The sequence below is a fragment of the Pyrgilauda ruficollis genome, unplaced genomic scaffold, assembly GCF_017590135.1.
Source record: "Pyrgilauda ruficollis isolate IOZ18807 unplaced genomic scaffold, ASM1759013v1 scaffold8, whole genome shotgun sequence".
In the NCBI taxonomy this organism is placed as follows: Eukaryota; Metazoa; Chordata; class Aves; order Passeriformes; family Passeridae; genus Pyrgilauda; species Pyrgilauda ruficollis.
Window position 1 is genome coordinate 3,746,008 of NW_024529932.1, and position 27,438 is coordinate 3,773,445.

At 39.6% G+C, this 27,438-nt stretch overlaps 1 protein-coding gene across 3 annotated transcripts in view; it reads left to right on the forward strand.

Annotated features, from left to right (window-relative positions):
- Positions 1-14,068, forward strand: part of USP12 (ubiquitin specific peptidase 12) — a 32,795-nt gene extending 18,727 nt beyond the window's left edge. For all 3 annotated transcript variants that reach the window (XM_041487410.1, XM_041487411.1, XM_041487412.1), the window contains 6 exons: positions 878-1,104; positions 6,131-6,207; positions 6,372-6,455; positions 8,827-9,024; positions 10,803-10,881; positions 11,430-14,068. In XM_041487410.1, coding sequence (XP_041343344.1) covers positions 878-1,104; positions 6,131-6,207; positions 6,372-6,455; positions 8,827-9,024; positions 10,803-10,881; positions 11,430-11,531 — 767 coding nt within the window. In that variant the 3' untranslated portion in view covers positions 11,532-14,068. The remainder of the gene's footprint in view (positions 1-877; positions 1,105-6,130; positions 6,208-6,371; positions 6,456-8,826; positions 9,025-10,802; positions 10,882-11,429) is intronic.
- The last annotated feature ends 13,370 nt before the right edge of the window (positions 14,069-27,438 follow it).

Here is a 27,438-nt window from a genome sequence, read left to right on the forward strand (position 1 = left end):
TGGCTAGATTGAACTCAATTGTCTCAAAAATAGTGTAGTAGTTCATTAAATAAACTACATGGTTCCTACTCTTGCTTGACCTATTGCACTACTTAACCTCTCCAAATGACCTAGATTAGCATCAGGGTTTCCCTACTTACCTAATAACCCTGGACCTTTTTTTGCTATTTGAAGTTTATTCCTGGATGCTGTCAGGTGAATGGCTGTAAAGCTTCCCTGGAATGCCTGTATGCATTTCAAAACTTGAACTTCACTGAGTATCTTTTTCATTCATCTATCCACTCGTGTACACTGAAGACCTGTCTATTAGAACATTCTTGGACTGCCAGCAAAATGAAGTAGTTGCACATTAAAAGATTTGTATTATATTACCTGGGGATATAGAATGCTGTTTAAATAGGCAGGTAAATTTCCTCTCAGCAGTTCCTGGGCAGAGAGAAAAGAAGTCACTGACTGAATCTGTGTTATCCAAGACATTGACCTAAGCTTGGCAGAGATAGCATAGACCCTGTAGGAGATCCAGTGGCATCTGGAGGCTGGGCAGAATGACCTGTACCAGTTTGGGTGGCGCTCCACATACACCTGTGCTTAGCCCATTGAATTGTGCCCTGGTTTTCTTGCAGTGTGGTTCATTTTGCAGGTAATTCCCATCAGCTGAGTGATTTCTGTCAGTGCAAGCTGACTTGCTGTCCCGTCTTCCCACCCCCTGTTTTTTTGGCTTAGTTTATCAAGTAGGCATTTTGGGTTGGTGTCGTATTGCCGTGAATGATTCAAGATGTGAAATCAAGGACTGGTTTTGAAATCTGACTCTCTAAAAAACCTTTTTGTAGTGCAGCACTAACTGATCAGTTAGTCAGCCTTCTGTTTTATCTCGCAGAGCTTTTTGATAACTACATGCAGCAGGACGCACACGAGTTCCTGAACTACCTTTTGAACACCATCGCGGACATCTTGCAAGAGGAGAGGAAGCAGGAGAAGCAGAACGGGCGCCTGCCCAATGGCAGCGTGGACAGTGAGAGCAACAGCCCGCCAGAGCCCACCTGGGTGCACGAGATCTTCCAGGGAACATTGACTAACGAAACCAGGTGTCTCACCTGTGAAACTGTAAGTTCTCATGCGCTTTGTAAACGCAAATGCTGCCATGTTTCAGAGCTGCGTGCTTCACGGTTCCTTTATCCCAGCAGACCAAGATATTAGTTTCTTTCTTCAGTGATCTTTGTGTTTGTGTGAATATTTGTGGTTTTTTCTTTGTTAGTAAGAACATTTCAGCAGTTGATGCATGAATTGTAGGAAGAGACATTTGGTCAATATTAGGAAAATGCCCAGTTGGATGTTTTATCAGTGTGATCATAATCACCTTCAAAATTTAGAAAATCTTAAAGTGGTGTATTCTTAAACAGAATAAACTCTGTGATTTAAGGGTGTGAGGTTCTTCTCAAATTTCACGTCTAAATAACTTAATGTCATGCTTACTGATACATCTCATAATTAAGTATTATCAATCAGTTTCCATGGATTCCCAGTTTTTAAATTTAAAGCCATTGAAATCAAAACACTAATGGTTGGCTTTTGGCACTTTGATAGTAAATCGGGATTCTCAAATAACATGCCTTCATGTTCATGAAAATTAATCCTTCCCTAAATGTCTGTCCACAGGAATTCTTCCAATACTACACCCTGAGAAATAAGCTTTCTCTGAGTATGCTATACTAAAATATTTTTGAGAAGTTCTCAAAAATAAGGTTCTACAGTAAGAGAAAGAATGTATTTCATAAAAACTTAAAATTGGATTTTACCAGCTTGAGAAAGAGTAAAAGCAGCACAATTTGAAAATTACAGTAATTCTGTCATGGTCTATTCCTTAGAGATTGTGAAAAAGCTAAATGACTGTGGTTTTTGTATAACTTCATGCCAATTTTCTTTAACTTAATTAGGTAATGCAGATATGTCAGCATGACGTTGGAAGGGAGGAATTAATCAAATCTGTATATTTGTCATTTTCTCAGTCTTCTAGAAATACCCATCTCTTATTTCAAAGAAAAGAGCTTCATAATGTCATGTATAATGTAACTGCAGACTATGAGTAATTTAGGTGCTCATTCCACGCTACCATCTTTTTTTCTGGCAGATTTCCCCTCCCTAATAAGTATTTCTTGGCAACTGTCAGTTGTTTCTCTTCTAGTTCTTGAGCTGTTCCTTTTTTTTTCCCTTGAAACATGAGTTTAGCCTAAGTCTTTTGACACAACTGGTATCATTACCTTTCCTTACTGTGGCATTATGAATTACTGCTGTCAGGATTTTGATCTGGGTACCATCCTTAATGCAATTTTAAAACATGGATATGCTCTTTGCCAGCATATTTTATTAGCTATCAGATCTGTCAGAATTTTGAGAATTCTACTAACACTGCTTAGGTTTTTTTTTTTCTATTAGCTATAGCTAATAGAAATATTCAGCTATTGCTGAACAAGACAATAATCAAAGTAATCTGGAAACTCTTTTATCAGTTTGTCTTTTTAGTATATCAGCTTGTGTCTAAAACACAGTGACCTGGAAATGAGCACTTAGAAACACATTTGGACATTAAATTGGTAACACTACTGTGAATAGTGTCTTATTTCTAAAAATACTGAGTATATATGGTTGTTTTGATGCTTATTAGAAGCTGTTGGCATTTAGATTCTTTCTGTGTTTAGAAATATAAGTTAAAATGTTAGGAGTACTTGGAAATAGCTCATGTACAAGATTACAATAGTGGATGAATTACTGTTTCTTAATGACAAGACAATAGCCCTAGTATATTTTTAATTTGTACTGGAAAATTATTGCATATTTAAATGTAAAGCATAACATAGATCTTTGCTGAAAGTGACAGTCATTATCTTCTAGTTGGAATAAACTCCTCAATGTTCCTAAAATGAGCAAAATTTTATTCTGATTTTGGTTGTCCTGGCTGTGGAAAAGAGCATCCTTCCAGATGCACTGTTTCTTTAGCCCAACTTAAAGATAAAAATGGAACTATCTGAAGATAGTTTAAGTTCAGTTTAAGTGTGGACAGTGGAGTATAAGGAACATAGATATGATTCTTTAACAAAGATTTGTCTTGTGAATCAAGCCACTTTAATAAATGAATATGTTACAAAAGGATTGTAAGTTGTCTTTACATGTTTTTAATGTGGTTTCTCTTTATAATGCTTTCACCCTTCCTTGACAGAGGCAGAATAATGAGGTGAATGTAAATTTTATGGCTAATTTATAGAAATTAACTAGAAGTTAATTGGTTTTACAGATTTGTCTCATAGTTTAAGGAAGGATAACAGTAAACCAGAAAGTATTATAATTGGCTTCATTAATATTAAATTTGAACAGCTAAATGTGCCCAGTACTTCTACAGAGAAATACAGGAAATTGTCAAAACCACTGTATCAGACTCCAGGTGATGATCTTGCTCTTGGCTTCAAATGACTCTACGAGGCATAAAATTCTTTGGCTCAGTTCTGCTTTGGACTGAGAGAAGGCAATAAGGAAAATCCCAGTGTTCTCTCTCACATGAGTACTACAGAGCCCTTAGCTCTGCTCAATTTTCTCTTTTTTTTTTTTTTTTTAACCAAGATAAATCACACACTTTGTTTCAGCTTCTGTGAAAACTGCTTTCTGTTTTAGCACGCATGGCAGTCTGTAGCTGCAAGAGCTCTTTTGCCAGTGAGCAGATTCACATTGCCAGAGAAATTCCCAAGTGTAAGAAATAGTGGATTCTGTGAGTGTCAGCCTTGTGAGCTTTGTGTTCTGTGCAGCTTTGGTCACCAGAGCACAGCTGAGCTGTGTGGGTGCAGATGATGTCCTTGACGCGGGAACAGCTCACCATCCTCTTCAGCCAGAGCACTGGAACATCCCAAGTCCTCACTATTACTCAGATATTCCTGTTAGGAGCACTCAGACAGCTTTTTGAACACATCAGGGCTCGATTCTGCAAGTGCTGAGGTTTTCTGATCATGCCCATCTTTTTTTCATTCTGTAGATGATTGAAATATATAGCATTGCTGATTGTAGTCTGAGAAGCTTAGTGATGTTTATTTGAAACAGAACCTTTACAAAAGGGGGTGAGGCTTGTTAGACTCCAGAGTGGCTTTTAATTTATTTTTCTTTTTTTAATTAAAATGGTATGAGTTCATGTTAGAAAAATTTGTTCAAATACTAAGGCTCACAGAATCTTAAAAATTAAGAATAGCAATTTATAAATTGCCAACATAAATGGAAAAAAATCCATTGGCTATTCTTGCAATAAATGCAATTAATGCAATTAATTTAATGGTTCCTCACGATCCTAAGCGCACAGTGGGCTGTGTAACCTGAGTGAGGTGTTTTAAGGCCATATTATCACAGAGAATGGAAATTGTTTTACAAACTTCTGGTTTTGGTACCAGTCTCTTTTTAACCAAGTAGAACACATCCCTTCCCTCCTCTCCATTGCCCCTACAGCTTTTGTGTGGGATAAAGCTGCCTGTGAAATCTGTATTGTTTCACGTAATTTTCTTTGATTAGACCCAAAGAGGAAGAATTATCTAATTGCATGTCTGAATAACACTGATCACATGACTCCCTAATTCCAGCTGTCCTAGCTGAAGACTGCAGCAGCAGAGTATTTTCTAGAACTGATTTTTTCTTTTTCCTGAGTCATTCTTAATCCCCACTTAAAATGATTTCTACCAGAGTTCTTCGTGTTATAAATGCAGGTCTGATAATTCCAAGAGTGATTTGCAAGGGGATATTTTGAAAAATTGACCACACAACTAAATCATGATACATCCCTGAATACAGGAAGTGTGCAGCACGCTGAAGATGCAAGTGGCTTTTTTTTCCCCACTCTGAACATTTTGGAAGTTTTCCTTATGTGTTCTGTGATCTCTCTAAAAGTATAAACACTGTACTTGAGCATCTGAATATTGCAGTTGAAGTGATGTGTACTGACATAGTGGCTTTTTTGACATGCACACTTAACTCTTGGAAAGACGAGGGGCAGAACAGTGGGAGCCCAGTCTTCTCACAGGTATTAGCAGAAGCTTTCAGCTTAATTTCCTGGGTGTTTGGATTTGTCCTGTGTTTTTAGTGCTCAAATATGGTTGTCTCGACCATCTGCTTTTTTCTTTTTTTCCCCATGTACACTCTCTTTAGGAGCTGTGTGTTTCTCATCTCTTGATTATCAGAGAGCAACTTTCCACTTTTTTTTTTCCATTCTGAGTTGAAAAGGGACCATAAATCTCATATGTTCAAAAGATCAACTTAGATTATTTTTCTGTAGCCATTTCACTTTTCCTGCATTCAGTCAAGAAACTGCAGGCAGGTATCTTTCCTAAAAGGATTTAGTTCTGTATCTAGGCAGAGACCATTGTCATGAGTGTCTGAGTATCTTTAAATACAGAGAGGACACACTAGCAGGCAGAAGTTAAGGTTGCACATAAGTGGTTTTTAAAACTTCATTAGCATAATTGGTTTTCAGGGCAGCTGTGGATTTTCTCATCATTTGTCAGGATTTGTGGTGGAATTTATTTTCTGCTTCTATAATGTTCTATTTTACTTTCTTGTTACTCTTGCATTTTTGTGAGAATTGGCTACTATTCTGCCTCTGTCAGACCAAGCTCCAAACTCTCATTTGCCAAATTTACTGTCTGCTGCTCCTTTAAGAGTATGAGTCTAGCCTGGAAGAGGCTTCAAAATATTTTTGCTGTTTATTTGGTACACTGTGGCATGCAAATACATAACTTTCAGTTCAAGGGAGTCAGAGAAGAACAGAAGTGAGAGCACTAAGCAAAAGAATCACAGTGATTCTGTTCTTTTGAAAAATCTGAGGTGTAGAAGAACCTTGGCATTAATATAATTGATCTGAAATCACAGCATCATGACAACTGCCATTATATACACCCAGAGACTCACACACACTTCACCCTTCCTGAAAAAAAAATCAGAAAATACAGCAAATCTCTGAAATAAAAAAATCCACTTGCACAAATTCTTAAAAGGATATTAGGGGGTAAAAGATACATTCTGTCAATAGAAAGTGATACTGAAAAGTAGAGGCAAATTAGTATTATTTGTCTTAACTATGTTCTGTTGGGTCTTTTTTTTTATGCAGGTAAGCAGCAAGGATGAAGACTTCCTAGACCTTTCAGTTGACGTGGAGCAGAATACTTCAATCACTCACTGTTTAAGGTAGGCACAAAAGTCCAAATTTTTGTGATTTGCCTTTACCTGTTACCCAGAAAGCAGGAAATAAGCTGCCAGTTCTGTCTTATGTAGATTGGAGTGTATTAAGTGATGATGATATTGTACATTTATATGGATATTTAATATAAAAAATTTTTTTTTTTACTCAGGGGTTTCAGCAACACAGAAACTCTGTGCAGTGAATACAAGTATTACTGTGAAGAGTGTCGCAGTAAGCAAGAAGCACATAAAAGGTACAGCACAGCTGGGGAAGGAGACAAATAACTCATGCATTCCGTGAAAATACTCTGGTACTTCTGTGTGTGTGTGTAAAGGAGAGAACACCCTTTTCCCCTTCATTTTTCTACTCTTCTTCCACTTAAAAGTAACTTGCCTTCATTCCTCTTGCTATAATTCAATGTGTCTCTTTCCATGAGTAGTGAGAATCCATATAAAGCATTTTGGGACTCCTTTGATCATTATTTATTTTACAAATGAGAAAATGAATAGTCTGAAGACCAAATACAAGTTAAAAAGACAAGTTAAACTGTTGGGGACTAATCAAAAGTAATTGGCAATGATGAAGTCATTGATTGCTTGTGACTTCTTAAACTTAGTTTTGTTTTGAAAATGAAATAATTTTTACAGTTGTTGAAAGATTCAGTTTGATAGCACTTTTTGTAACTATTGTTGTTAACTGAGTTTCTGATTTCTTAAGCGTGTTTAAGATTAGTTTTAATTAATTAGTTTTAATTAATTAGTTTTGATTAGTTGTGCTAAACTGCTTGACAGTGCTCCTGAAAATCATCAGAAGCTCTGTGGAAGCCTGAAAACCATTATGTTTGTTTAAAATCAATTCTTGTCTGCCTAATAATTCTAGTCTTGTTTACACCTTTGAAAAACCTGTCAGTTTGTGTACTGTGTGGTTATTTATTATCTGAGAAGGTATTTGGCTGAAGGAATGGGAGCTCTGACGTGCTCTACTGGTTAGACCACTGCTGCTGGTTGTTTGGTTTGCCATAGATTGCACACACAGCTTTTGCATATCTCATCTGCCAAGTCTGCCTTCACACATTGCCTAAGCTTACTAATTGGCGTCTGCTAGAGGTTGTGAATCCAGGCCTGCTTTCTGTTGCCTGAGCTCTTTTTCTGTGTGGAAGGTAATGTGAGCCATGACCAATATAAATCGGGTTGATGTAAATCTATACTGTAGGCACTTCCATGGCAAAACACAGCTTTGATTGCTTATATTTTGGGTTTTACGTGGGGCATAAGTTCAGTTTCACTGCAGTCATATTTTTCTTCCATCTCTATAAAACAGTTTATTTGTGATGGGGACTACTCAGCTAGCAAAGATGGTGTACCAAATTTCTTCACCATTCAAAGAGCTCCAATTACCAAACACGGTTACATCATAAGGAGAGGACTTAGTTTTGAAAAGAGAGCAGAAATTGTAGCCATAATATAATAAAAATGTAACTTACCCTAAAAAATAGTTGCTTCTGTCAGCTTTCTGCCCTGCTCCAGCTGTTTTCATGTCCTAGTTCCCTTGTGGGCCGGTGAGTTACCAAGGAATTTGTCCACAGCCCCCTGTCTTTTGAAAACGGGTTGTCCTTTACAAATTTCCTGGCATTCTGAAAGTGTAGTCTTAATAGACATGTCTGAAGCCTGGGCTGTATTGCAGATTCTTTTGAGCTGCCTTTTGGGGCTGAAAGTTTGAAAAGTCAGCACTGTGCTGATCTAAGGCACGTGGCTGTGCCAAGAAGCAGAGCGCTCTGGTTTGGTTGTTCTCTTAGGATGGGCAGATTCATTGCCCAAAGATTTGGAAGTCTGTGTTTGCTGCCAGGCCAGCTATGGTTGGCTGAGGAGGATTTGTAGGCACTGGTGTGAGATCTCAATACCTCCTCGTGCTGGGGAAAGGAGTCTGACTGAGCCCTCAGTAGAACTAGGTCACTTTCTGGCTTTGACTGCTGTAAAACATTGCTGCAACATTTGTATGAAATTTTTGTGCCAGAGCTCAGCCTTATCTTGTTTGGATAGCAGGAGGTAGGTGCATAACAGTGGGCTGTATCCCTTGGAAATTTTAAATGAATGCCTTGGAAATGAATGGCTAGGAAAACTTGGAGTAACACTTATGTGACAAAGTGGTGTAACAAAGCTTATTTTAAAGATCTTGTTTGACTTGGCTGGTTTACTGGGAAATTCAGCTGGAACAGGACCTCTGAAATAGCTCTGTTGCAAAACCTGCACTGTACATCAAGTGGGATCTAGGTTTTGCTTTTGGAACTCTGGAAAGCTATGGGTAGATAAACTTAAAAATTGAATTCTGTGCTATGTGATCTTTATGTCTAAATTATTATATGAGCTCATCACAGCTGCTTTTCTATTCTATATCTTACTGTTTTAAATACATTTTCGGTTCTCTCTCTCTTTTAGTTAAAAATCTTCCTTTTGTTTAGCAACACAAGATACTTTTAAACAGCTGATTGCTTTGGTTTCTTTTAATGCTTGCAAAGGTTTTTAAAGACTTCAGTAAAACAAGTTTCTTGTTTGCTGATACCGACTGAATGTTTAGGATGAATATTGGAAACACTGTTGGCTTTTTGGGTTTGTTCTTTTTTTCAGGATGAAAGTAAAAAAGCTGCCTATGATTCTAGCTCTCCATTTGAAGAGATTTAAGTACATGGATCAGCTGCATCGATACACAAAACTCTCTTATAGAGTAGTTTTTCCTTTAGAGCTTCGTTTATTTAACACCTCAGGAGATGCCACCAATCCTGACAGAATGTATGACCTTGTTGCTGTGGTAGTTCATTGTGGAAGGTAATAACTCTGCTTTAAGCAAGGGATTTTTTAATGAGCATAACTGTGCTTAAAGGAACAACACAAAGCACTCAAAACACAATAAATATCATTTATTGATATAAATCAATAGTAAATAAATACCTCTTAAAAAAAACTTATTTAAGAAAAAAGTGTTGTGGGGAAAAGCTACCAGTCTTGACAGAAATTGTGGCCTTGTTGCTTTGAGAGATCGTTGTGAAACATGGTAAATGTATTTCACATTACAGGTCTTTATATGAACTTAACTGTGTTGAAAAAAAACCAACACAAAACACACATTATCGTATAATAGTATTTCAAAACAGTTTCTAAAGAAAAAAGCTTTATTAGGAAGGAAAGCATTATAGAAGGATTAATTTATAAAGCATTTCCTTTAGGGTGTGTTTTTTTTGTTAAGGCTTGAGCAACATTTTCTGAAATATATCCATATATTATGAGTTTTGTTGGTTATTTTGTTTCATTGCTTTTCAAAATAGGACTGTTAGATTTGTATTTGATTTTGCTATATTCAACACATGTTCTTGTGGCTTCAAGGCTTAAAACCAGCTTGTTCTACAAACTGCTTATTGAGTGGATAAAAGTCCCAAGTTGAAAACTTGAAAATTACAATTTGACATCTAGAATCATAGAATAATTTATGTTGTAAGGTCAAATACTAAAACTCAAAGCAGGGTGACTTTGACATTAGATTAGGTTGTACTGGTCACAGTTTCATAACTAGGAATCCTAATTTCACTTTCTCTTTGGGCAATTTGCTCCACTTATTCAGTCTTTTCACAATGACTAAAGAGTTGAGATAGTTAAGATAAATAGATCTCAAATTGGACAATTTTGGAAAATAAGCCTTTGTGCTGTAGTTGTCTGGGACACTCTTGTTCTGGATTATGAGGGAAGTTCTTCCTGGCCATTTTGATCGTTTCTGCCTTCTTGGGGACTGCTCTGTTCTCGGAGCCATGGGCAGGAAGGAGATGCCCGTGCTGTTTTCATGGTGTTGGTGATCTCCCTCAGGATGGCACCTTCCCTCCCTGCCCTGGGCACAAAAGCCACGGGAGTGCTGCTGACCAGTTACGGCAGCTCCAGAGCTGCTTTAACTCGGTTGTGCACTTGCAGTTGTAAGGTTCAGCTGTTTCAGAAATTGTGCTTTTTCCTTACTGGAAACCTGATGAGAAATAAGACAACCCTAAAGTCCTGGCGGGTTGTTTTTTCTGGCATAGTCGTGGAGAAATTTCTTGTCTGCCACAACTGAAGAGGCTAAGCATTGTTACAGTTTTAATTGGGAGCCCTTCTCATTGCTGAGCTTCTTGAGGCTCCCAAACTGCCCATTTAATTCAGTTTCTCTTTACAGTGGACCAGATAAAGAGACTGGAGATGAGTAGCAGCTCTACAGGCTTTTTTCTTTCTGAAGATCAGAAATAGTTTGGGATCTGTTCTGTCTCTATGAAATATCAGAATGCTTTATTGATTTAACTTCTCTGTCTCTGTTTAAGATTTCGTTTATATTTTCAGTGCCTGTGCTGCTCATTCCTTATTTGAACTTGTAATCCTTTATTTAGCATAATAAGTAAGACTGTATTGTGAGGATGATGTAAGTGGAAAGTAAAAAAAAAGACAAGACACATCCAAACAGAAATTGTAGTGGTAGCCATTTTAATTATTCTTAAGTATTGCTTTTCTACAATAAAAATAATTAAAAGGAATTCATCTCCAAATATATATGTGTGTTATGGTTTATGTTCTTTCCTAATTTTATTTTACAGTGGCCCTAACAGAGGACATTATATTGCAATAGTGAAGAGTCATGATTTTTGGTTGCTTTTTGATGATGATATTGTTGAGGTAAGCCCAACCAGAGCACATGCACCCCTCTTGTGGATCTGATTATTTAAAGTGGAATGACTGGTGTGCTGATGAAAAGAGGCTTCAACCCCAGTCTAAATGAGCAATAATTGTGTTCACAGAGCTGTGCCTTACAGTTTGACTGTACAACACTTTGAATTGCATTTAGGCTTTTGTACTTAAAAGAAACTCTTTTGTTTACGACCACTGTCTTTCACCATTGTTTAATAAACTGTTCTGTGGCAAGAAGGCAAATAATGATATAGGTGAATTGGGTTTTAACTTAAAATACATAGGAACTTAATGCAATACTTACAACAACACTTAAAAATTTATGTATAAAACATACATAGCTGCTACCCTCTGTGCAGTTGATGGCTGAGGGGAAGCTGAGACATAACAAGTTTAAGAATTATTTGGATTTTATTGTTTTATGTAATTATGTGAAAGTTAATTTGGTTTGACAGTAACTTTTAGAGTGGAGCCTAATGTTATGTGGATGTTATGCAAGACATTCCTACTTCAATTTTTTGTGTTTTTACATCCAGAAAATTGATGCACAAGCTATTGAAGAATTCTACGGGTTGACATCAGACATCTCAAAGAACTCTGAGTCTGGCTACATCCTCTTCTATCAGTCTCGGGACTGAGGGGGAGCTGTAGTGAAGAGAGATTTTTGTGTCTCACATCTTCTCTTTCCTGGAATGGAGCAAGCACTGAAGAGAAGGAAAGCAGGGAGCTCTAGGGGCAATAGCACAGTTTGCACACAACTAAGAAAAGAGTTTGGGGTTCTTAAAATGTTTGTATCATTTTCATTTTATTTGCTCAGGTATCATGCTGACTACACATCTCCACTGCATCCCATAAAAGCAAAAAGAGAGATAGCAGCCACTCTTGCAGGAGCTTTCCTTTGGGGAATGCCATCTCTGTGGTCCTAGTTCAAAGCCCATTGTAGCCTTCCATGGACTTCAGTGGCCTTTGAATCAGTTCTCACTGCGCTGCCAGACTGGTGCAGTTAGGAGCGTTAGAAATCTGTATTTCATACAGACTTTGTGTATAAAAGGTAAAGGATTCCCTGTGAAGTTAGTTTCCTGTGCTTAAGTTTGAAGGAATGAGGTTTGGAAGGTTAACATGGTAGCAAGAAGTTATGTCTGGGCCCAACTCAATTGCCTTCTTGATGGGAGTGGTTTAACTGAAGGTGTGAACTGGTGTCAGGGAGGCAAGGATGCTTTGCTTCTCTGGAGAAGCTTACATTATTTATAACGTGTGATCGGGAACAATCAGTCAAGGTTATGGCTTTTCATCTCCGTATGGGGAAAGATTGGGTTTGTAATAGTTTATTTTTTATTTATAAATTATTGTAACTTAGGATCTTGTGTATTGTCCTTTATTCTAACAAGTATTGGGAATTTTGTATATTCATTTGAATTTAAACTAATTATGTTTAAATATTAAAGGAGAGACAATAAAAATTACAAAAGCGACACCTACGATATCTGAAAAAAATTTATAACACAGAAGAGAGATTTCCTTCTGGAGGAACTGGTATCTAACTCAGGTACTTTATTAAATAAAATCAGAATAGACTCTTCCCATTAACAGGTAAAAAAAGTGATCAAACTGTTATGTAGAAGACTTAAATAATAAGAAATGTTGGTGCAGTGGTGGTATACCAGTCTTTGTAGTTCTTTGATGGTTTGTTAATGGTTCATACTCTAGGCAAATTAGAATGATTTGGATCGAAGTAAACAATTTTAAGAACATTATTTCCTCTCCTAAAAGCAGATCAACTTCTGTTAAGCATTAAATTAAGTCTGAGTAATAAGAAGAAATAGGTTTGGAATTTCATGAGACTGAAGATACCACATACCTGTAAAAGTAATAACATTTAAGTCCTGTATAGTGGAAATTTTTTAAATTAAGCAGTTTACCTTGCTTTAGGCTTATGAAACAGCGTTAAGAATTAAAAGTTGACAAAACACCTGATCTGTAAGAAATGTGAACTATTTGACATTCTTCACTTAGGAGTACATTGTCTGACAGTAGCTGAATGTAATTTCTGGAAGGTCATTGGATATGCGTTCCAGATTATGGCAATCAGGTCTTGGATGTCCTTGTCACTCCCTTGTCAGCTAGTGATTTTTACATTACTGTAATTTTCTAAAGTTATTTTATTGATACTCTTACAACTTTTAAAAAGAATGTCTCCTGTCTGCTGCTATAACTGACTATTTACTTACCTGTATCTTTTAGCTCAGGAAATGACTTCACCTATTCACTCAGTTGAACAAATCTTTAACAGGGTCACTAAATAAATTGGGCTATTTAGCAACTGTCATACTATAACAAATCGCTTTTGTAAGATGCAGAGTTTCTAACGCCTTGGTTTGGCTAGAATTCTTTTATAGAAGATTATGTATCATGATTAAACTACCAGCATTGTAAAGTAAAGCCTAAATATTGTGGGAGGTACAGAAAAATATGATTGGATTTTTCTGAAAGGATTCAAATAATGTTAACATCTTTTTGGCTTTCAATAGAAAAAGGATTTAGGGGTAAATCAGTTGAATAATGGTGCATGTTAGAAGGATGAAGTTCTTTGCATACTAAAGGTACAGTATTGCAAAAGAACTGTCATATTACCTTTCGCTAATTTGTTTGGTCTTTTTTTCCTTTTTTTCTTATTTTTTCTTCTTTGTTTTTTTTTTTTTCTTTTGTTTTAATGTAGTTGAAAGCTGAGGCTAGTTGATAAATGTTTTATACTTTAACAAAATTCAAAACATTTTTCTTGTTTCACTGGTTTTACTCCTGCTTTGTATTTTTATAAGACACTGACTTTTATTTTGTATAGGGGTTTTGAGATAGTGTTCCAAATTATATATTTCGGTTTTCTTTTAGCGCAGCTGAAATAATTGTAAGTTCTTAATTAAACTGATGTCAGAAACTGCAACTTAAAACAGAATTAAACGAGACAGAAATACGAAATATAACTGATTGGTATGTAAAACATTATAGGATTTTTTCTTGACTGTAATACAGTGAGGAGTGTGGGAAAGTTGTCAGTTGTTGTAAATGGTGGAATTTATTTGCTGTGTAACTATGTAAATGTCAATTGGGATTGCAGTCCCTTATTTTGTATATTGGAGCAAAAAACTTCTATTAAATAAAGTTATGTTCTCTAAAGATACATTCTGTATCCTTTGTGGAGCCCAGATGGTCGGTCAGCTGCCTTTTGTACCTTATAATGTTTTCAAAAAAAAAAACAAAACAACTACGTGGAACTTGCTGTATTAGGCCAGCTGCCCTGAGCCCTGGGCAGAGAGGTGTGTTTGAGTACACTGCATTAAGTATCTTACTCACTTAGGGAATTGTTGTTAGGGAAATCATAGGGTGGCAGCCGTGTTTGGGGTGGTGTGCTTCTCTAGGAATAGTTTTTGGTAAGTCCCTGCTCTCTGAGGTAGAAGAGAAGGGAGTGTTCTTCCTGGACTTCTTCTCCCTTAAAAACAAATTTGTACCTTGCCACAAAATACACATCCGAGTTGCCCAAGGGATTTCTTGGATCGCCACCTTGTGGGAGGGAAAACAGAAGGAAAGAAAAGTGGGATTAGTTTCAGCACTAACATGTGAGACTGACAAAGGGCAGGAGTCCAGCATCACAAATACAAACTGTAGCTGGTTGCAGTATCCATGGATGATCTGGGATCATTCTTCACTTGGAGTGCACTCTTCTTTTGTAATGCAAATAAATGAACTTGAGGTTTCACAAACAGCTCAGACCCTGCCATATTCATAATTGTGGTGACTGTATCTGTAGCCTTTCATTCACCATTTCACTCAGAAATGGTGACTTTTAGGTGTTGGGGTACATGTCTGAATGGTTAAACCAAGTTGTGTTTTCAGAATTTAGTCATAAATCAGATTGGATCTCCTTAGGTGGCATTCAGGTGGTGGTAGCACGTAGGGATTTGGGGCCACTTCAGATCGCCCACCACAGTCTGTGCCATCTGCATGGGGCTGGCAGATTAATGTAAGATCCGCAGATCTGTATCCCTCTGGAGCAGCAGCTTGAAGCTTGGTAGGACATCCTGGTTTGTTCCCTGTGGAAGAGGGTGGTGGTTTGGTGGTATCTGTGGGTTTGGTTTTTTGTTTTCGTTTTGTCGTTGGTTTGGGGTTTTTAAAAGTTGTCTGAGAGCAGTTTCTTGAAATTGTGTTCATCGATGAAACCACCTGTTTGGTTACCTTTATCTCTAAAGGAAGAAAACGTTTCAGTGCATGTTAATTACCTGTGGGCTGCAGTATTACACTGATGATACTTTTGTGGCTTTTCTAAAAGTTTAAACAGTGCAGGTATTGATTGTTTGCTTCCAAAGAGTGGCTTTACTTTGTAAGATTTCCATTTTCCCCCCACATTTGTCCGAGTTGATCTTAAGTTTTTGTGTCTTAGAAATTCAGGGGTTTTTTTTCCCTCTTGACAATGCAATATGCACTATTAATGGTTTTGGTCTTACAAGGCTTCAAAGACCTCTAACCTCTCACAGCATAATGTGGGATGTATAATACATTAGTCTCTTTACCTGTGAGCCTCCAAGAACTCAATTATTACTGAATTAATATTCTGCATAATCTGTATTCAAGGGTGGTTCACTTTGCAGCAGCTTTGCCACTTGATTGATTGCTATAAATGAACTGTGCAAGTCAACTACCATGCAAACAAACACAAGCTTCATAAATACAGAGGTTCCTGAAATCCATTGTTTCCAGCTTTAATGATAGAGTGTGGTGAGGCAGTAATGAACTTTCTTTGGTCTTTGCTAAAATATATTCTTTGGGGAACTTCTCTACTTCTATAAGAATGTGTTGGATATATAAGGAAGATTGTAGATATCATCAGTTTTGAAATGAACAGAGTAATATCTTTGAGTTTCTTAATAAAAGTACAAATAAATTATATTCTTTCTTTCTCTCTAGTGGCTTGTGATTGCTGCCTGCATAAGAGATTGTAAGGGCTCAGAAGAGGGCAAGGTACTTTGCACCCAGGTCATTGTTATAGAGCCCATGTTGGCGTAATTAGGGAACTCTAATTACAGAAGGAGCATCAGTCGTGTCCTTGATCTGCATTCTGCAGGTTATGTAATCCAGGAGAGAGAACACACAGCAGGAGTCTATCTGGAAGTAGAGAGATGTAGCTTTACAATTATTCACTGACACAACAGGTACGAAAGCAGCATTCCCCCAAAAGACAAAAATATTGTATTTAGTGCAGATTTCTGGTATTTGGAGAATTTAGGGGGTGCTCAAAACATTCTGTCGTTTTAGGCTTTTTCATGCCTTTCTGTGTGTGTTTAATTTGCTATTTCAGTCTATTTGAAATTTTTGTCCGTACACAGATATTTAAGGTTGATATGATTGTATTAATGAGTGCTCCTCCAGAAAAAAATTGTGCATATATGAAGTGTAATATTTTAGTGGTCTGATCTATGAAGATTTTCTGTCTCTTCACTAGCATCCATTTGTGTATTTTCTGTAACTGATTTTAGAAAAAAAAATAGTGAAGGTCTCAGAATATTTTATTAGTTGTATTATTAAGTGATTCCGTATCTAGGGATGCCTCTGCTCTCAAGTTCATCAGCTGAATTTGAGTGTCATCGCATCATAGCACAACTTGATGTGCTGCAGCTGCTTTGAGGTGTGATTGTTATGTTGTTTTAACTCTGTTTCACTGAGTGTTGTTTTGTTGCAGTGACTGCCGTGATCAGCTCTTACAAGATGTGCTAAAAGCGTTCAGCTCCAGTTGCCTATTTCCATGCTTGCACATTTATTTGGCCTTCTGGAGGCTCGTTATCCCAATGTTGTGTCACATCCATCTTCTCTGCATCTTCCACATCAGGGAAGATTGCCGATACACAGCCTCAGACAACGTTTGGTACATCACTGAGTTGTATGTCAGAGATCAGATACGAGGTATTTGCATTGAAAGTATCTGCTGCTTTCTGTTTTCTAAATTGTCATGTCTCTGTGGTGAATGTACTCTTCAATACAAAAAAAACTGGAATCGTGGTATTGAACAAATGCAACCTTGGTGTACCCTTTTCCTCCTCTTTGTAAGGAGACTATGAAAGGCATGCAGTGTTTCTCCCTAAGATTGCTACATAATCAAAAACATACTTGAAAAATGAAATCTTTGTTTTACAGAAGATGCCTTTTACATTGCTTTTGAGCTTATTTAGTGTTTCATGGCATGGCATGGCAATGTTACACAGGGGTCATCAGAAGCAGGTTATGAGAAGACCTGTTAGGAGTTAGATGCCAAAGAGGTGTCACTGTAATTGCTAATCCAAATCTAACACGACCCAAATTTTGCAGAGCAGCCACCAAGAACCTTCAGTGAATATGGTGAGAAAAACTGCATTAATCAGGACTGTACTTGCTGCATAGACAATACTCTGAGACTCTCTTCCATTCCTTTTTTTTTTTCATAAAAGAGAGACAAACCATTTTAAATGTACAATTTCAATATTTATAGGGTGTGTATTCACTCTTTTTTTGGTTGTTTGTTTTGGTTTTTTTGGTTTTTTTTGGCAGGGGTGTTGTTTGTCTGCTTTTAATTCTGGTAACTTTTCCTGTATTGGAGAGTATTAAAGGGAGATACTACAAGTCGAGATCAACAAGTGTGTTCCACAAATATATCACAACACCAATTAGCCTTTTTTTCCCCCATATTTTGCATGTAGAATTATTCATAATTCACCAAAGGAGAAAAGAGGAAAGTTACTATAGCTTCTAAATTGTCTTTTGTCTTTATTAATTATTGGATTGTGTGCAAGGTAATATATATTTGTGGGAGTAAAAATAAATTGAAAAATAACTTGGCCATTTTAAAAATGTAGAATGCATGATAATTTTGTGTTTCAGTGAGTAAAGAAAATTTTTGAAAAATATGAAGCAGTGAAACGCTGCTTTTGGACTTTAATTTAACAATATATATATATAGCATACCAAAAGCTTGTTAACAAGGATAATAGTGAGATGAAAAAAGCCCCAGAGCCTTGAAATCTCTAAAAACAGTGACAGGCTGGCTGATGGGGCAGTCTGTATTACACCAGTTGTCAGCCTGCACTGTGAATCCGTGTCTCCAAAAACTGACATCTCCTGGTGGTTTTGCTGTACTTCAGGTACATCTGCACACCTCGGGAGACACAGCTGTGTGTTCAGCTGGAAACTGCCACAAGGAACACAGCTGGGATAATAGTGACAGCACTCTAAGTGCACAAATGCCAACTTCCATTTTGGAAACTGAGAAGGAAGGATGTGAGAAGGCAGCTGCCAAGTGTCCCCCTCCCAAAAAGATAAATCTCGGATTTATATGGGGATGCTGAGTCTTGAGTAATCCAGTCCCACTTCAGTGTTTTCCATCAAGAAAATGTGCTTCAAACAGCTGCCACACGTCTCGGGAGGTCTGGCCTGCCTGGCACTTGTCCTGCTGTGTTCTAGTGTTGCAGCCACCTACGTGAAGCGCGATAAAAACTCCATCTTACAAAACACTCCTTGCAAAATTAGTGGTAAGCCTGGATAGAAAGCTGCCGAAACTGGTTGCCTGCTCTTCCTCTTGTGTGCAACAGGCATAGCAGCTTCAAGGGCTTAGCATATGCTCAGTGGTTTTCACAGCTGAGACGTCTTGTTCTAACTTGCTCAGTTTGATGGTTTTAACTGAGGGCCATTTTAGCATCTGCTCATGGCAATTATCTCCTTGAACCATGATCTGACTCCAGTTCCCATTCCCGGCTGGGCGTGCATAGAAAACATTTCCTGGTGTTCTGTGCCTGTTTACCTAAGTACTAAAAGCAGAACTGTGGTTTTTTGTTTGGTTCCCTCAAGGTTTGGGTAAGATTGTAGGGGTCAACATGTAGGAAGGTTACAAAAATCCAGTTAATCATAAAATTTAATAGGAGTTATGTATTTTAAATATTTTTGTTGATGAGGAGAACATGAGATCATGTAAAAAAAAGGGCATGATTCATGTGGAAGCAAGGAGTGATGAAAGTGTGGCCTTGAATATCTGAGAGAGCAAACCTTTCAAGTGCTCCCTGAGAGTATAAGGACCCTCAAAAAGCAACATTTCTCTCTGAGCATTATCTCATATGCTGATTCAGTGCAGATCTTACCTTGTCTGGTGAAATGAAAAGCAATGAAGTATTTTTCCTATTCTGCAGGCAAGGTCTACAGTAATTTTGGAGGCTTGAGGTGTTTTTCATTAAAAATTTTGTTGTTCTGTGATTAATGATTTACTGGAGTCCTTCTTACAGATGATTAAATTTGGTGAATTAAGGTTCTAAGTCATTTTGTATCAAGGCTGGTTTCCCATTGTTGCTGTTATTTTTAAAATTATGTTAAGGAAGATGTGGAGATCAGAATTCAGCTGTCACATTAGTGTTCCATTTATTTGGCTGATTGCTGTGTTGTGGATGTCTAGATAATTATATGTAAATCACTGACTTCTTGCTAATGGCCAACTTGAGGGTTTTTTCCACAAATCTGTCAATTCTTGAATGTTTCTCCTAAAGTGTGAAGAGGAATTAAAAAAACGTTTTGACATATTCATGCAAATGTAGGCTGAATGTAGATGTGCAAGTGCTTAAAGTGTGGTGTCTAAACGTGGATGTTTTCAAAGTGCTACTTTGGTGTGGGGAATCAGGCTACGGATTTAAAAACAAAAACTGCTGAAATGTAAGTGCCTGAAACTAATCGTTTCAGTATGATTTGAAATCCTGCTTGTCTTCTGAATATTTTTTCAGTGTCAACAGTAGAATTCCCCTGAAATGAAAATGAGCTACATAATCCCAGTGTCTTTGGAAAGGTCATTACAATGTGGATGCCTAATACGGAGTTGGAAGCTTAACTTTTTATACAGAGTTGGCAATTTTGGCCTGACTTATTAATAGAAATTTTCCATAGTTTTACATAAGGTAAAGAATCCATTTTGTGCCTGGTGATGAAAAAATTTTTTGCATTAAAAAAATCCTTGTTTTCTTAAAATCACTGGAGCTAGAAATAGCAATGGTCAAAGCATTAGGGCTGTCCTAAGTGTGGCATATTTAAACCTGTGGGCAAAGGCTTGTGTTTATGGATGATTAATACTATTCATACAAAAAGACTTACATCAGCAGTGAAGCTTTCACATGTTATGTGTGAAAAAGCAGTTCAATTTCAAAAAGAGGCTTTTGAAAGCAGTCTTTGCTCATAACTTTACTGTGCTCAGTTAATTGAACTATTCTTTCTCATTCAGATACCATTTGGGGCTTGGAGAAAACATTTGCAGTAAATCTGGGTGACTTTATAAATTCAAGTGAATAAGTTTCAGCCTAAAACTCAGTGAAGTATGCAGGCAAACATAGTTAAAATTATTTCATTCACATGTCAGTAATAGCTGACTTATCCCATATAGAATTTTAAATCTTCAAAACTCAATTAATAAGCCTTGGAAAATTGTGCTTAGTCTGTTTTCTTATGCTGTTGACCTGAAGTTTTTTGGTTTTGATCATGCAGCTATTTGAGAAGAACAGCCCCCTGCTAGAATATGTTATAAACTAAATGACGAAGTTATTTAATATACATATATATATATATATATATATATATATATATATGCCATTCTGTGAAACCGTTTGTATAGCTTTCATAAAATACTGATGATGTTGACTAATAAAGTGCAATTCCAAGCTACAGAATGGCCAGCTGACTGGAGGGTTTGGATTTTTTGTTTTGTAAGTCATTCTTTGGTTGCTGGATGTATACATGTGTCTACCCCTATGCCTCTGCTGTGCCCTGAGATTAAAGCCTAAATCTGATGTTCCTGTTGCTGGATTAGGAGTGGTAAACTGCGAGGAGTAGTGGCCAGTGTGGATAATAGAAACAGCCATTAGTATTGCCCCACATTGCTGAAGAGCAAGGCTGACCAAAACGTTGTGGTTGTGACAGAGGAGCAGTGGTCCCACCAGGATACTCTGGGACCTGGGCTCCAGGACTGGCTCTGGCTGTTTTGTGGAAGGACAAACATTGCACTCTGCTGCAGAATTCCTACACATTAAGCCAGTCCTGCCAAGGCAGTGCCTTGTATATGTACTAAATACTCGACGTCATCGGGAATTTTGCTGATGACTAACGGTGTATTAGGGATTTTTTGCTTTAGAGTGCTGTTGTGAGGAAAAGCAACTGCGTTCATGTCAGTAATATATGCTTTTAAAATCAGGGCTGCAAGAGCAGCTTTCCGAGAAAAGGGAATCTGGTTCTGTTGAAACATGTTTCTCTTTCCACACCAAAATAAAATCCAGCCATTTGCTTGGGCAAACAGTGGGACTGGAGAGGGAGCGCAGAAGGAGTTCCAGCTTGTTGAGCATGCAGGGGCCACCTACCAAGCAGCGCTTGTCGCAGCACACACAGCACCCCAGCACGCCGAGCCCTGGGCTAGCTTCCAGCTGGCTCGGATCCACTGTGCTGTTCCTGGTCTTCAGAGCACCAGTGGAATGTGTCTCAACTTCCTCAGAGCCCATCCATCTCTCCCTGAGTCTTGGTGGATTGGAGATCACCAAACCACCGAGGGCCAGGGTAAAATCCGCCAGTGGGGTATGGGCTTTTCCAAAGAGGGTCTGCTCCTGTTGTATTTGTGCACTTGTGTCTTCAGAGCTATAACTGGGTAGGAATTTTCCAGCAAAGAAACTTTTGTTAGAAATTGATGATTTGTGAAAACTGAAATGTTTTGTGGGAGTGTAGTTCACCAGGTTTTGGTGAAACAGCTGCAGAGTGAAGCCAGTGATCCGTTCACTTGCCTGCCAGCTCATCGGGTGGGTTTATGGGGAATCCAGATTTCAGGAGCATTACAGGGTAGTCATGAGGGTTTCAGACAAGTATCTTGAGTCTGCTGTGCTTGTTTTAGTTCTCGACAAGATACAGTGGCTTCAGATGAAACATTTGATAAGCCATGCACACACTAAGAGGCTGGGTTGAGACTGCCTTCCTCCCTTTGCTACCTTTGCAAGCTTGGCTGTGCAACCTTCTGGATTTCACTGAAAGACAAAAGGGAGAAGCAGAGGTGGTCTATTGTGCTGATAATTTGTCAGTACTTAGAACACCTGAAAACTTTGGATATGTACAGAAAACTCATTTGAGCTCATAGAGTGAGAAATAAGATGATTAGCTTCTGAAGACTTTGATACTAAAAAAACCATATGAGACAGCAAGGGAGTTTCACAGAGACTTTTGAAAAAAATAGGTGGTCTTGGATGATCTTCTGACTCCCCAGGCTGGAGGACATTGTTTCCCACTTAACCCTCTTTTTTCATATCTGTCCATGGCAAGTTTTTGGAATTATCTTGAAATGCCATTCTCTTGTTTTCTTTTCATTGTGAAGAATTCAAAATGGTTAGTGAAAGAGCAGGAGCTATTCCCTTCCCAAATCTGTGTTCAAACAGCATCTCTGGTCATGCTTTGTCCATTTTGGTCTTGAAAATGCCCAAGGCAGAGATGGTACAGCCTCTCTGGGCATCCTGTGTCAGTGCTTGACTGTGCTTGCTGTGAAAGCTTCTCCTTGCAAGTCTGAACTTTTCCCTCTTCAATGTATGACGATGATCAGTCATCCTCCCACTGCGTACCACAGAGAATAGCCTGGCTTTCATCTTCTGTGTTTTAAAATCAAAGACCTATTATTATTTCATGTGACCCCTTCTGTATCACAGAGCTGTAAATTTCATCCTGCTGCTCCTGGGGGACACCTCTAAGTGGTAAATGTCTCCTCATTTAAGGTGCCTCTTTCAGGCTTTCTTATGAGGCTACTTGTTGGAGCTCAGTACCCTTCTGTTCATCTGCCATCAGAATTTTAATGTGACCTTGTCAATGGTTGGTTTGAACCAGCAATTTCCTCCCCTTGACATGGCTAATCTCTTCTTCCCTGTGTTTGCCCTCACCTCGCTGTCCCTGACCCTCCAAGTTTCTTTGTTTGTGTGTAAGTCTCATGTTCCATAGGACCTGCTCCCCACCTGTGAACTCTGCCTCTCAGGGCAGCTGTCTGCACCCACATGATTCTGCTTTCTGTTCCTCCCTCTGTCTTCCTCAGCCTCAACTCCCAGCCCAGCTCATCCCACCGGCTCCAGTCCTGCTCTCCTCTTACTCTCTTCCCTCTCCTCTTGGGTAGATCTGAGACTTGGCTCCTCTGCATTCAGACTGGAAGTTCTTGGCCTCTCCCTACCAGGGCTCAGCAGCAGGATGTTTCTGCTGCACATTCAAGCCTAACCCCCCGCCAGAATTTAATTTGTGACTCCTGAGCTCTGCCTTTTGAGAGCTGCAGATTCCCAGGCTCCAGGCAGTCCATGTCACATTGGGGTAACCTTCACCAGAGACTGGGCAATGCTGCTTGCCAGAGGGGACATTACCACTTACTCTCTTTTCAGCCTGGAAACTCCTGTGCAGTGCTTTTGTTGTACCATACAAAGCTACACACTTCAGTTTCGAGGTCTCCTACCTGTCAGAGGTCTGCTCCTCATCTCTGTCTGCACTTTGGCTTGGGCAGCCATGTCAGCTTCATTTTCCTAGCAAAGTCACAGTACCTTTTTCTTCATCTCCATTTATGAGTAACATGAGGGCTCTGCGTAAGATTTAGTAATTTGTAAACTAAAAGCATTGGAAAGATGACTTCATGATCTTCTTCTCAAGAAAAATTATCCTTGGAACACCTGTAAATTACCTGAGGTACTGTGTCTGCTGCTAATAATATCCTATTTATTCTCATTTTCTATTTTTAAATTTGCACTGCTCATATCCATTTATATCTCCCAGTGAGTTGCTGTCTTATCCTGAAACTGTAGGGGGGTCAGGCTATTTCCACCAATTTATACAGCCTAAGTCCAGTGGGGCTGGGTCCCTCTATGCTGGAGAAGGTAAACCACAGCAATAATTATATGTGGCAGGAGGCATTAATTACTGTTTGCCATAGGATTCCTCATTCTCAGCTGCATGTAATGCATTGCCATTTTAATTTCCTGTCCTGCACAGCAGACACACTGGGCTTTCCTGATGCTGTGGTTAAGCCACGGTGGTGGAGCTGGGGCCATGAGGGGGGTCCCAGGGAGGCAGCAGTGGGGTGCAGTGCTCCAGCTGCCCTGCAGTGACCCCCAGCCTCAGGACAGGGCAGCTTGCCCAAACTGTGTCACCTTGAAACCCAGCAGCTGCCAGGTAAGGCAAGAAGGAAACGCTGAGATAAAACTGTGTTACAGCAGCTTTCCTGCCCTCAGCTGTCTTCAGCTCCTGGATTTAACAGCAAACCCAGAACTCCTCAGTTCTGCAACGACAAACCAAGCTTGCAGGGATGCTTTCTGCCTAGCCAAGAACGTGTGGCAGCCCTGAGAATTTCTGGTTTTCTGTCCACAGGTAATGAGTGGCTGCAGGACGGACCCCTGAGAAGTGACGGGGAGTAAGTTGTTACCCATCCATCCAAACAACAGTCTGGTTTGACACACTGGTTTTCAATGAAGAGAAATGGAGTTTTCCCAGCCACTTGCTGAGCAGGGAGTGCTGCTGCTCCTGCCTTTGGTGGCAGCTTCTTCTCCAGCTGCTGCTCCAGTGGTTCCCCTGGCACGGCTACACCAACCCCATGGTGGGGTATGGCTCCCCAGCACCCCCTTCTCTTTCCTTGTCAGTATACGAGCTCTTGTGCCCCCAGGGGAGGTGAACAGCTTGGCAGCAGCACAAAAGCCCTCAGACACAAACTCTGGGGGAAGTGTTTTATAAACATCACGCTATTTTTTTACAAAATGTAGTGAGGCTGTAATCAGGAGTAATGAGAGGAGGTGCAGTTCCAGCATGCTGCTAATTAGGCACTAAAAACCTGAGCACAGTTGTCAGCACCTCTATCTCCAGTGATAATTCAAAATGTGGTATTCCTCCCCTTCCAGTTCCCCCCTGATGAATAAGTAAAGTGACATTCAGCTGTAATCACAAAAAGTTATGGCAAAACCTATTCACTTTAAGCTGTTACACATCCAACAGTCTGTGGCAAAGTCAGGAGGGCTCATTCCAATTATTGAAACACAAAAATATATTGCTATCTTTTTTATAAAGAGTTACAGAAAATTCAGTTGTTATTCCCCACAGCCGATGGCAGTAGTGCCACTTCCTCGCTTGGCTCAAATCCAGCCCCAGCCTGAGCCGTGTGCCTGCCATGGCTTGTTTGGGAAATCAGCTCCCGAGCTGTAATTTATCCCTCCAGCTGGTGCCTGTGCAGTGTTACTGAAGGGATGTGCTAATTACCTTGTATTAATTCAAGCAGAGACAAGCAAACTGCACTTTCTAATTTGTAGGTGGAATGAAGATGTTGGACATTGGTCCTATCTTTAACAGCCTTTTGTGCACACATCCAGCCATGATCATTCCATGATCACCTTCTCCAGGAGAATGCTGTGGGAAACAGCATTTGATGCTGTTACTGAAGACCAGACAGACAACATCCACAGCCTCTCCCTCATGTCCTAAGCTTGTCACTCTGTCACAGAAGAAGATCAGGCTGATTGAGCACAACCTGCCTTTTACACACCCGTGCTGGCTGGGCGTGGTCCCCTCATCGTCCTGCAGGTGCTGCATGATGCCACTCAACCTGCTCCATCACCTCTTCTGCCACCAAGGTCAGGCTGACAGGCCTGTAGTTCCCTAAATCCTTCTTCCAGCCCTTCTCATAGATGGGCATCACATTTGCTGACCTCCAGCCAACAGGAACACCCCCCGCTATGGTAAACCATAAAACTGTAGAACTAGTCAACTAGGTTTAATCTCCCTGCCATGGGTAGGGACACTTTCTGCTACACCAGATTCCTCCCAGCTTCATCCAGCTGGTCTTGAACACTTTTGGGGTGTTTTTTTTGCCCCAGTTTCTCTGGGGCAATGTGTTCCAGAGCCTCACCACTCTCACAGGAAAGAATTTCTTCCTAATATTTAATTTAAACCTGTCCTCTGATGGAAACTGGCCTGATAACACTTGAGCCAGGTCACTCAGTACCTTGGATGAATCCTGTCCAGACTCATAGACTTATAGACTCATAGACTTATAGACTCATAGTATAATTAAACATTTCCCTTTGGAATCCAGGGGCTTCATTCTGCTCTCCATCCCTGTTTTCCATCTCAGGAGGGAGCCCTGTTGACCTCCAGCCAACAGGAACACCCCCCGCTATGGTAAACCATAAAACTGTAGAACTAGTCAACTAGGTTTAATCTCCCTGCCATGGGTAGGGACACTTTCTGCTACACCAGATTCCTCCCAGCTTCATCCAGCTGGTCTTGAACACTTTTGGGGACTTTTGGGGTGTTTTTTTTGCCCCAGTTTCTCTGGGGCAATGTGTTCCAGAGCCTCACCACTCTCACAGGAAAGAATTTCTTCCTAATATTTAATTTAAACCTGTCCTCTGATGGAAACTGGCCTGATGACACTTGAGCCAGGTCACTCAGTACCCTTGGATGAATCCTGTCCAGACTCAGACTTATAGACTCATAGACTTATAGACTCATAGTATAATTAAACATTTCCCTTTGGAATCCGGGGGCTTCATTCTGCTCTCCATCCCTGTCTTCCATCTCAGGAGGGAGCCCTGTAAACTCCTTAAGGCAGGCCATGTTGCAAAGGCTGCAGGCTGTATTTATTGCTGAGATCTTGCAGGAAGAGAAAGTGACTGCTTTTCTTTAGAAAATCCTCACTTTTCTAGATCACTCGCTCGTCTTTCGAAAATCCCTAAATGGAATTTAGGATGAAAACCCTGATAGTTGGCATTCCTGTTCCTAGTAACAGGTTGGATTAGCTGGGACATCAAGAGAGTGTGGCTGCTCATCATCCTTGCCTGTGGTTCCCTTGTGCACTGCCAGGGGATCAGGACCCTCTCCCCTTGTTGCCTCTGCTGCCAGCAATGCCCTGGGGCAGAAGGACATTTCCCAGAGCTTTGAAGCTGGGAAACCAGAGGTGAAGTTGTTTACTTCTTCACCTGACATTTACCATAGAAACAATAATGAAATCCAGCAGTGGCACGCAGCTGGCAGGAGGTGCTGAACCTGAGTCTGATGAGACAAGCAGATGGGTGGTTTTAGCTTCAGGGAGGAGTGGGTTTGTGCTCTCAGCCCCAGAGAGGTGCTGGGTTCCAGCTGCTGCCCCAGTGGGCTCCACAGGATCCTCTCCTCACCCTCCACACCCAGTGACTCCTCCTTGCTGCAAGGCAGATTTCCTCATCTGACAGACCATCCTGTGAAAAAGCCTTTCCCCAGTTTTGTGCCTTACCCACTGCCTTCCCCCTGTGTTCTTTCTCCAGCAACGTCCGAACCAAACCCATGCCAGACTCGGGAGTCTCAAAGGTCATCAAATTTCTCCAAGCTTCATCTGTGGTGTTGGGTGGGTGAAGGAGAAGACCCAAATAATTACTTCCACTAGTTGTCTCTTCTGAACTTTTCATAACAGGTTTTAATGAGGTATTTTCCTCTTGAGGAGTGAAAACCACCTCTGAGAGCTGAAGAGGAAAAAAAAAGCTCCCTACT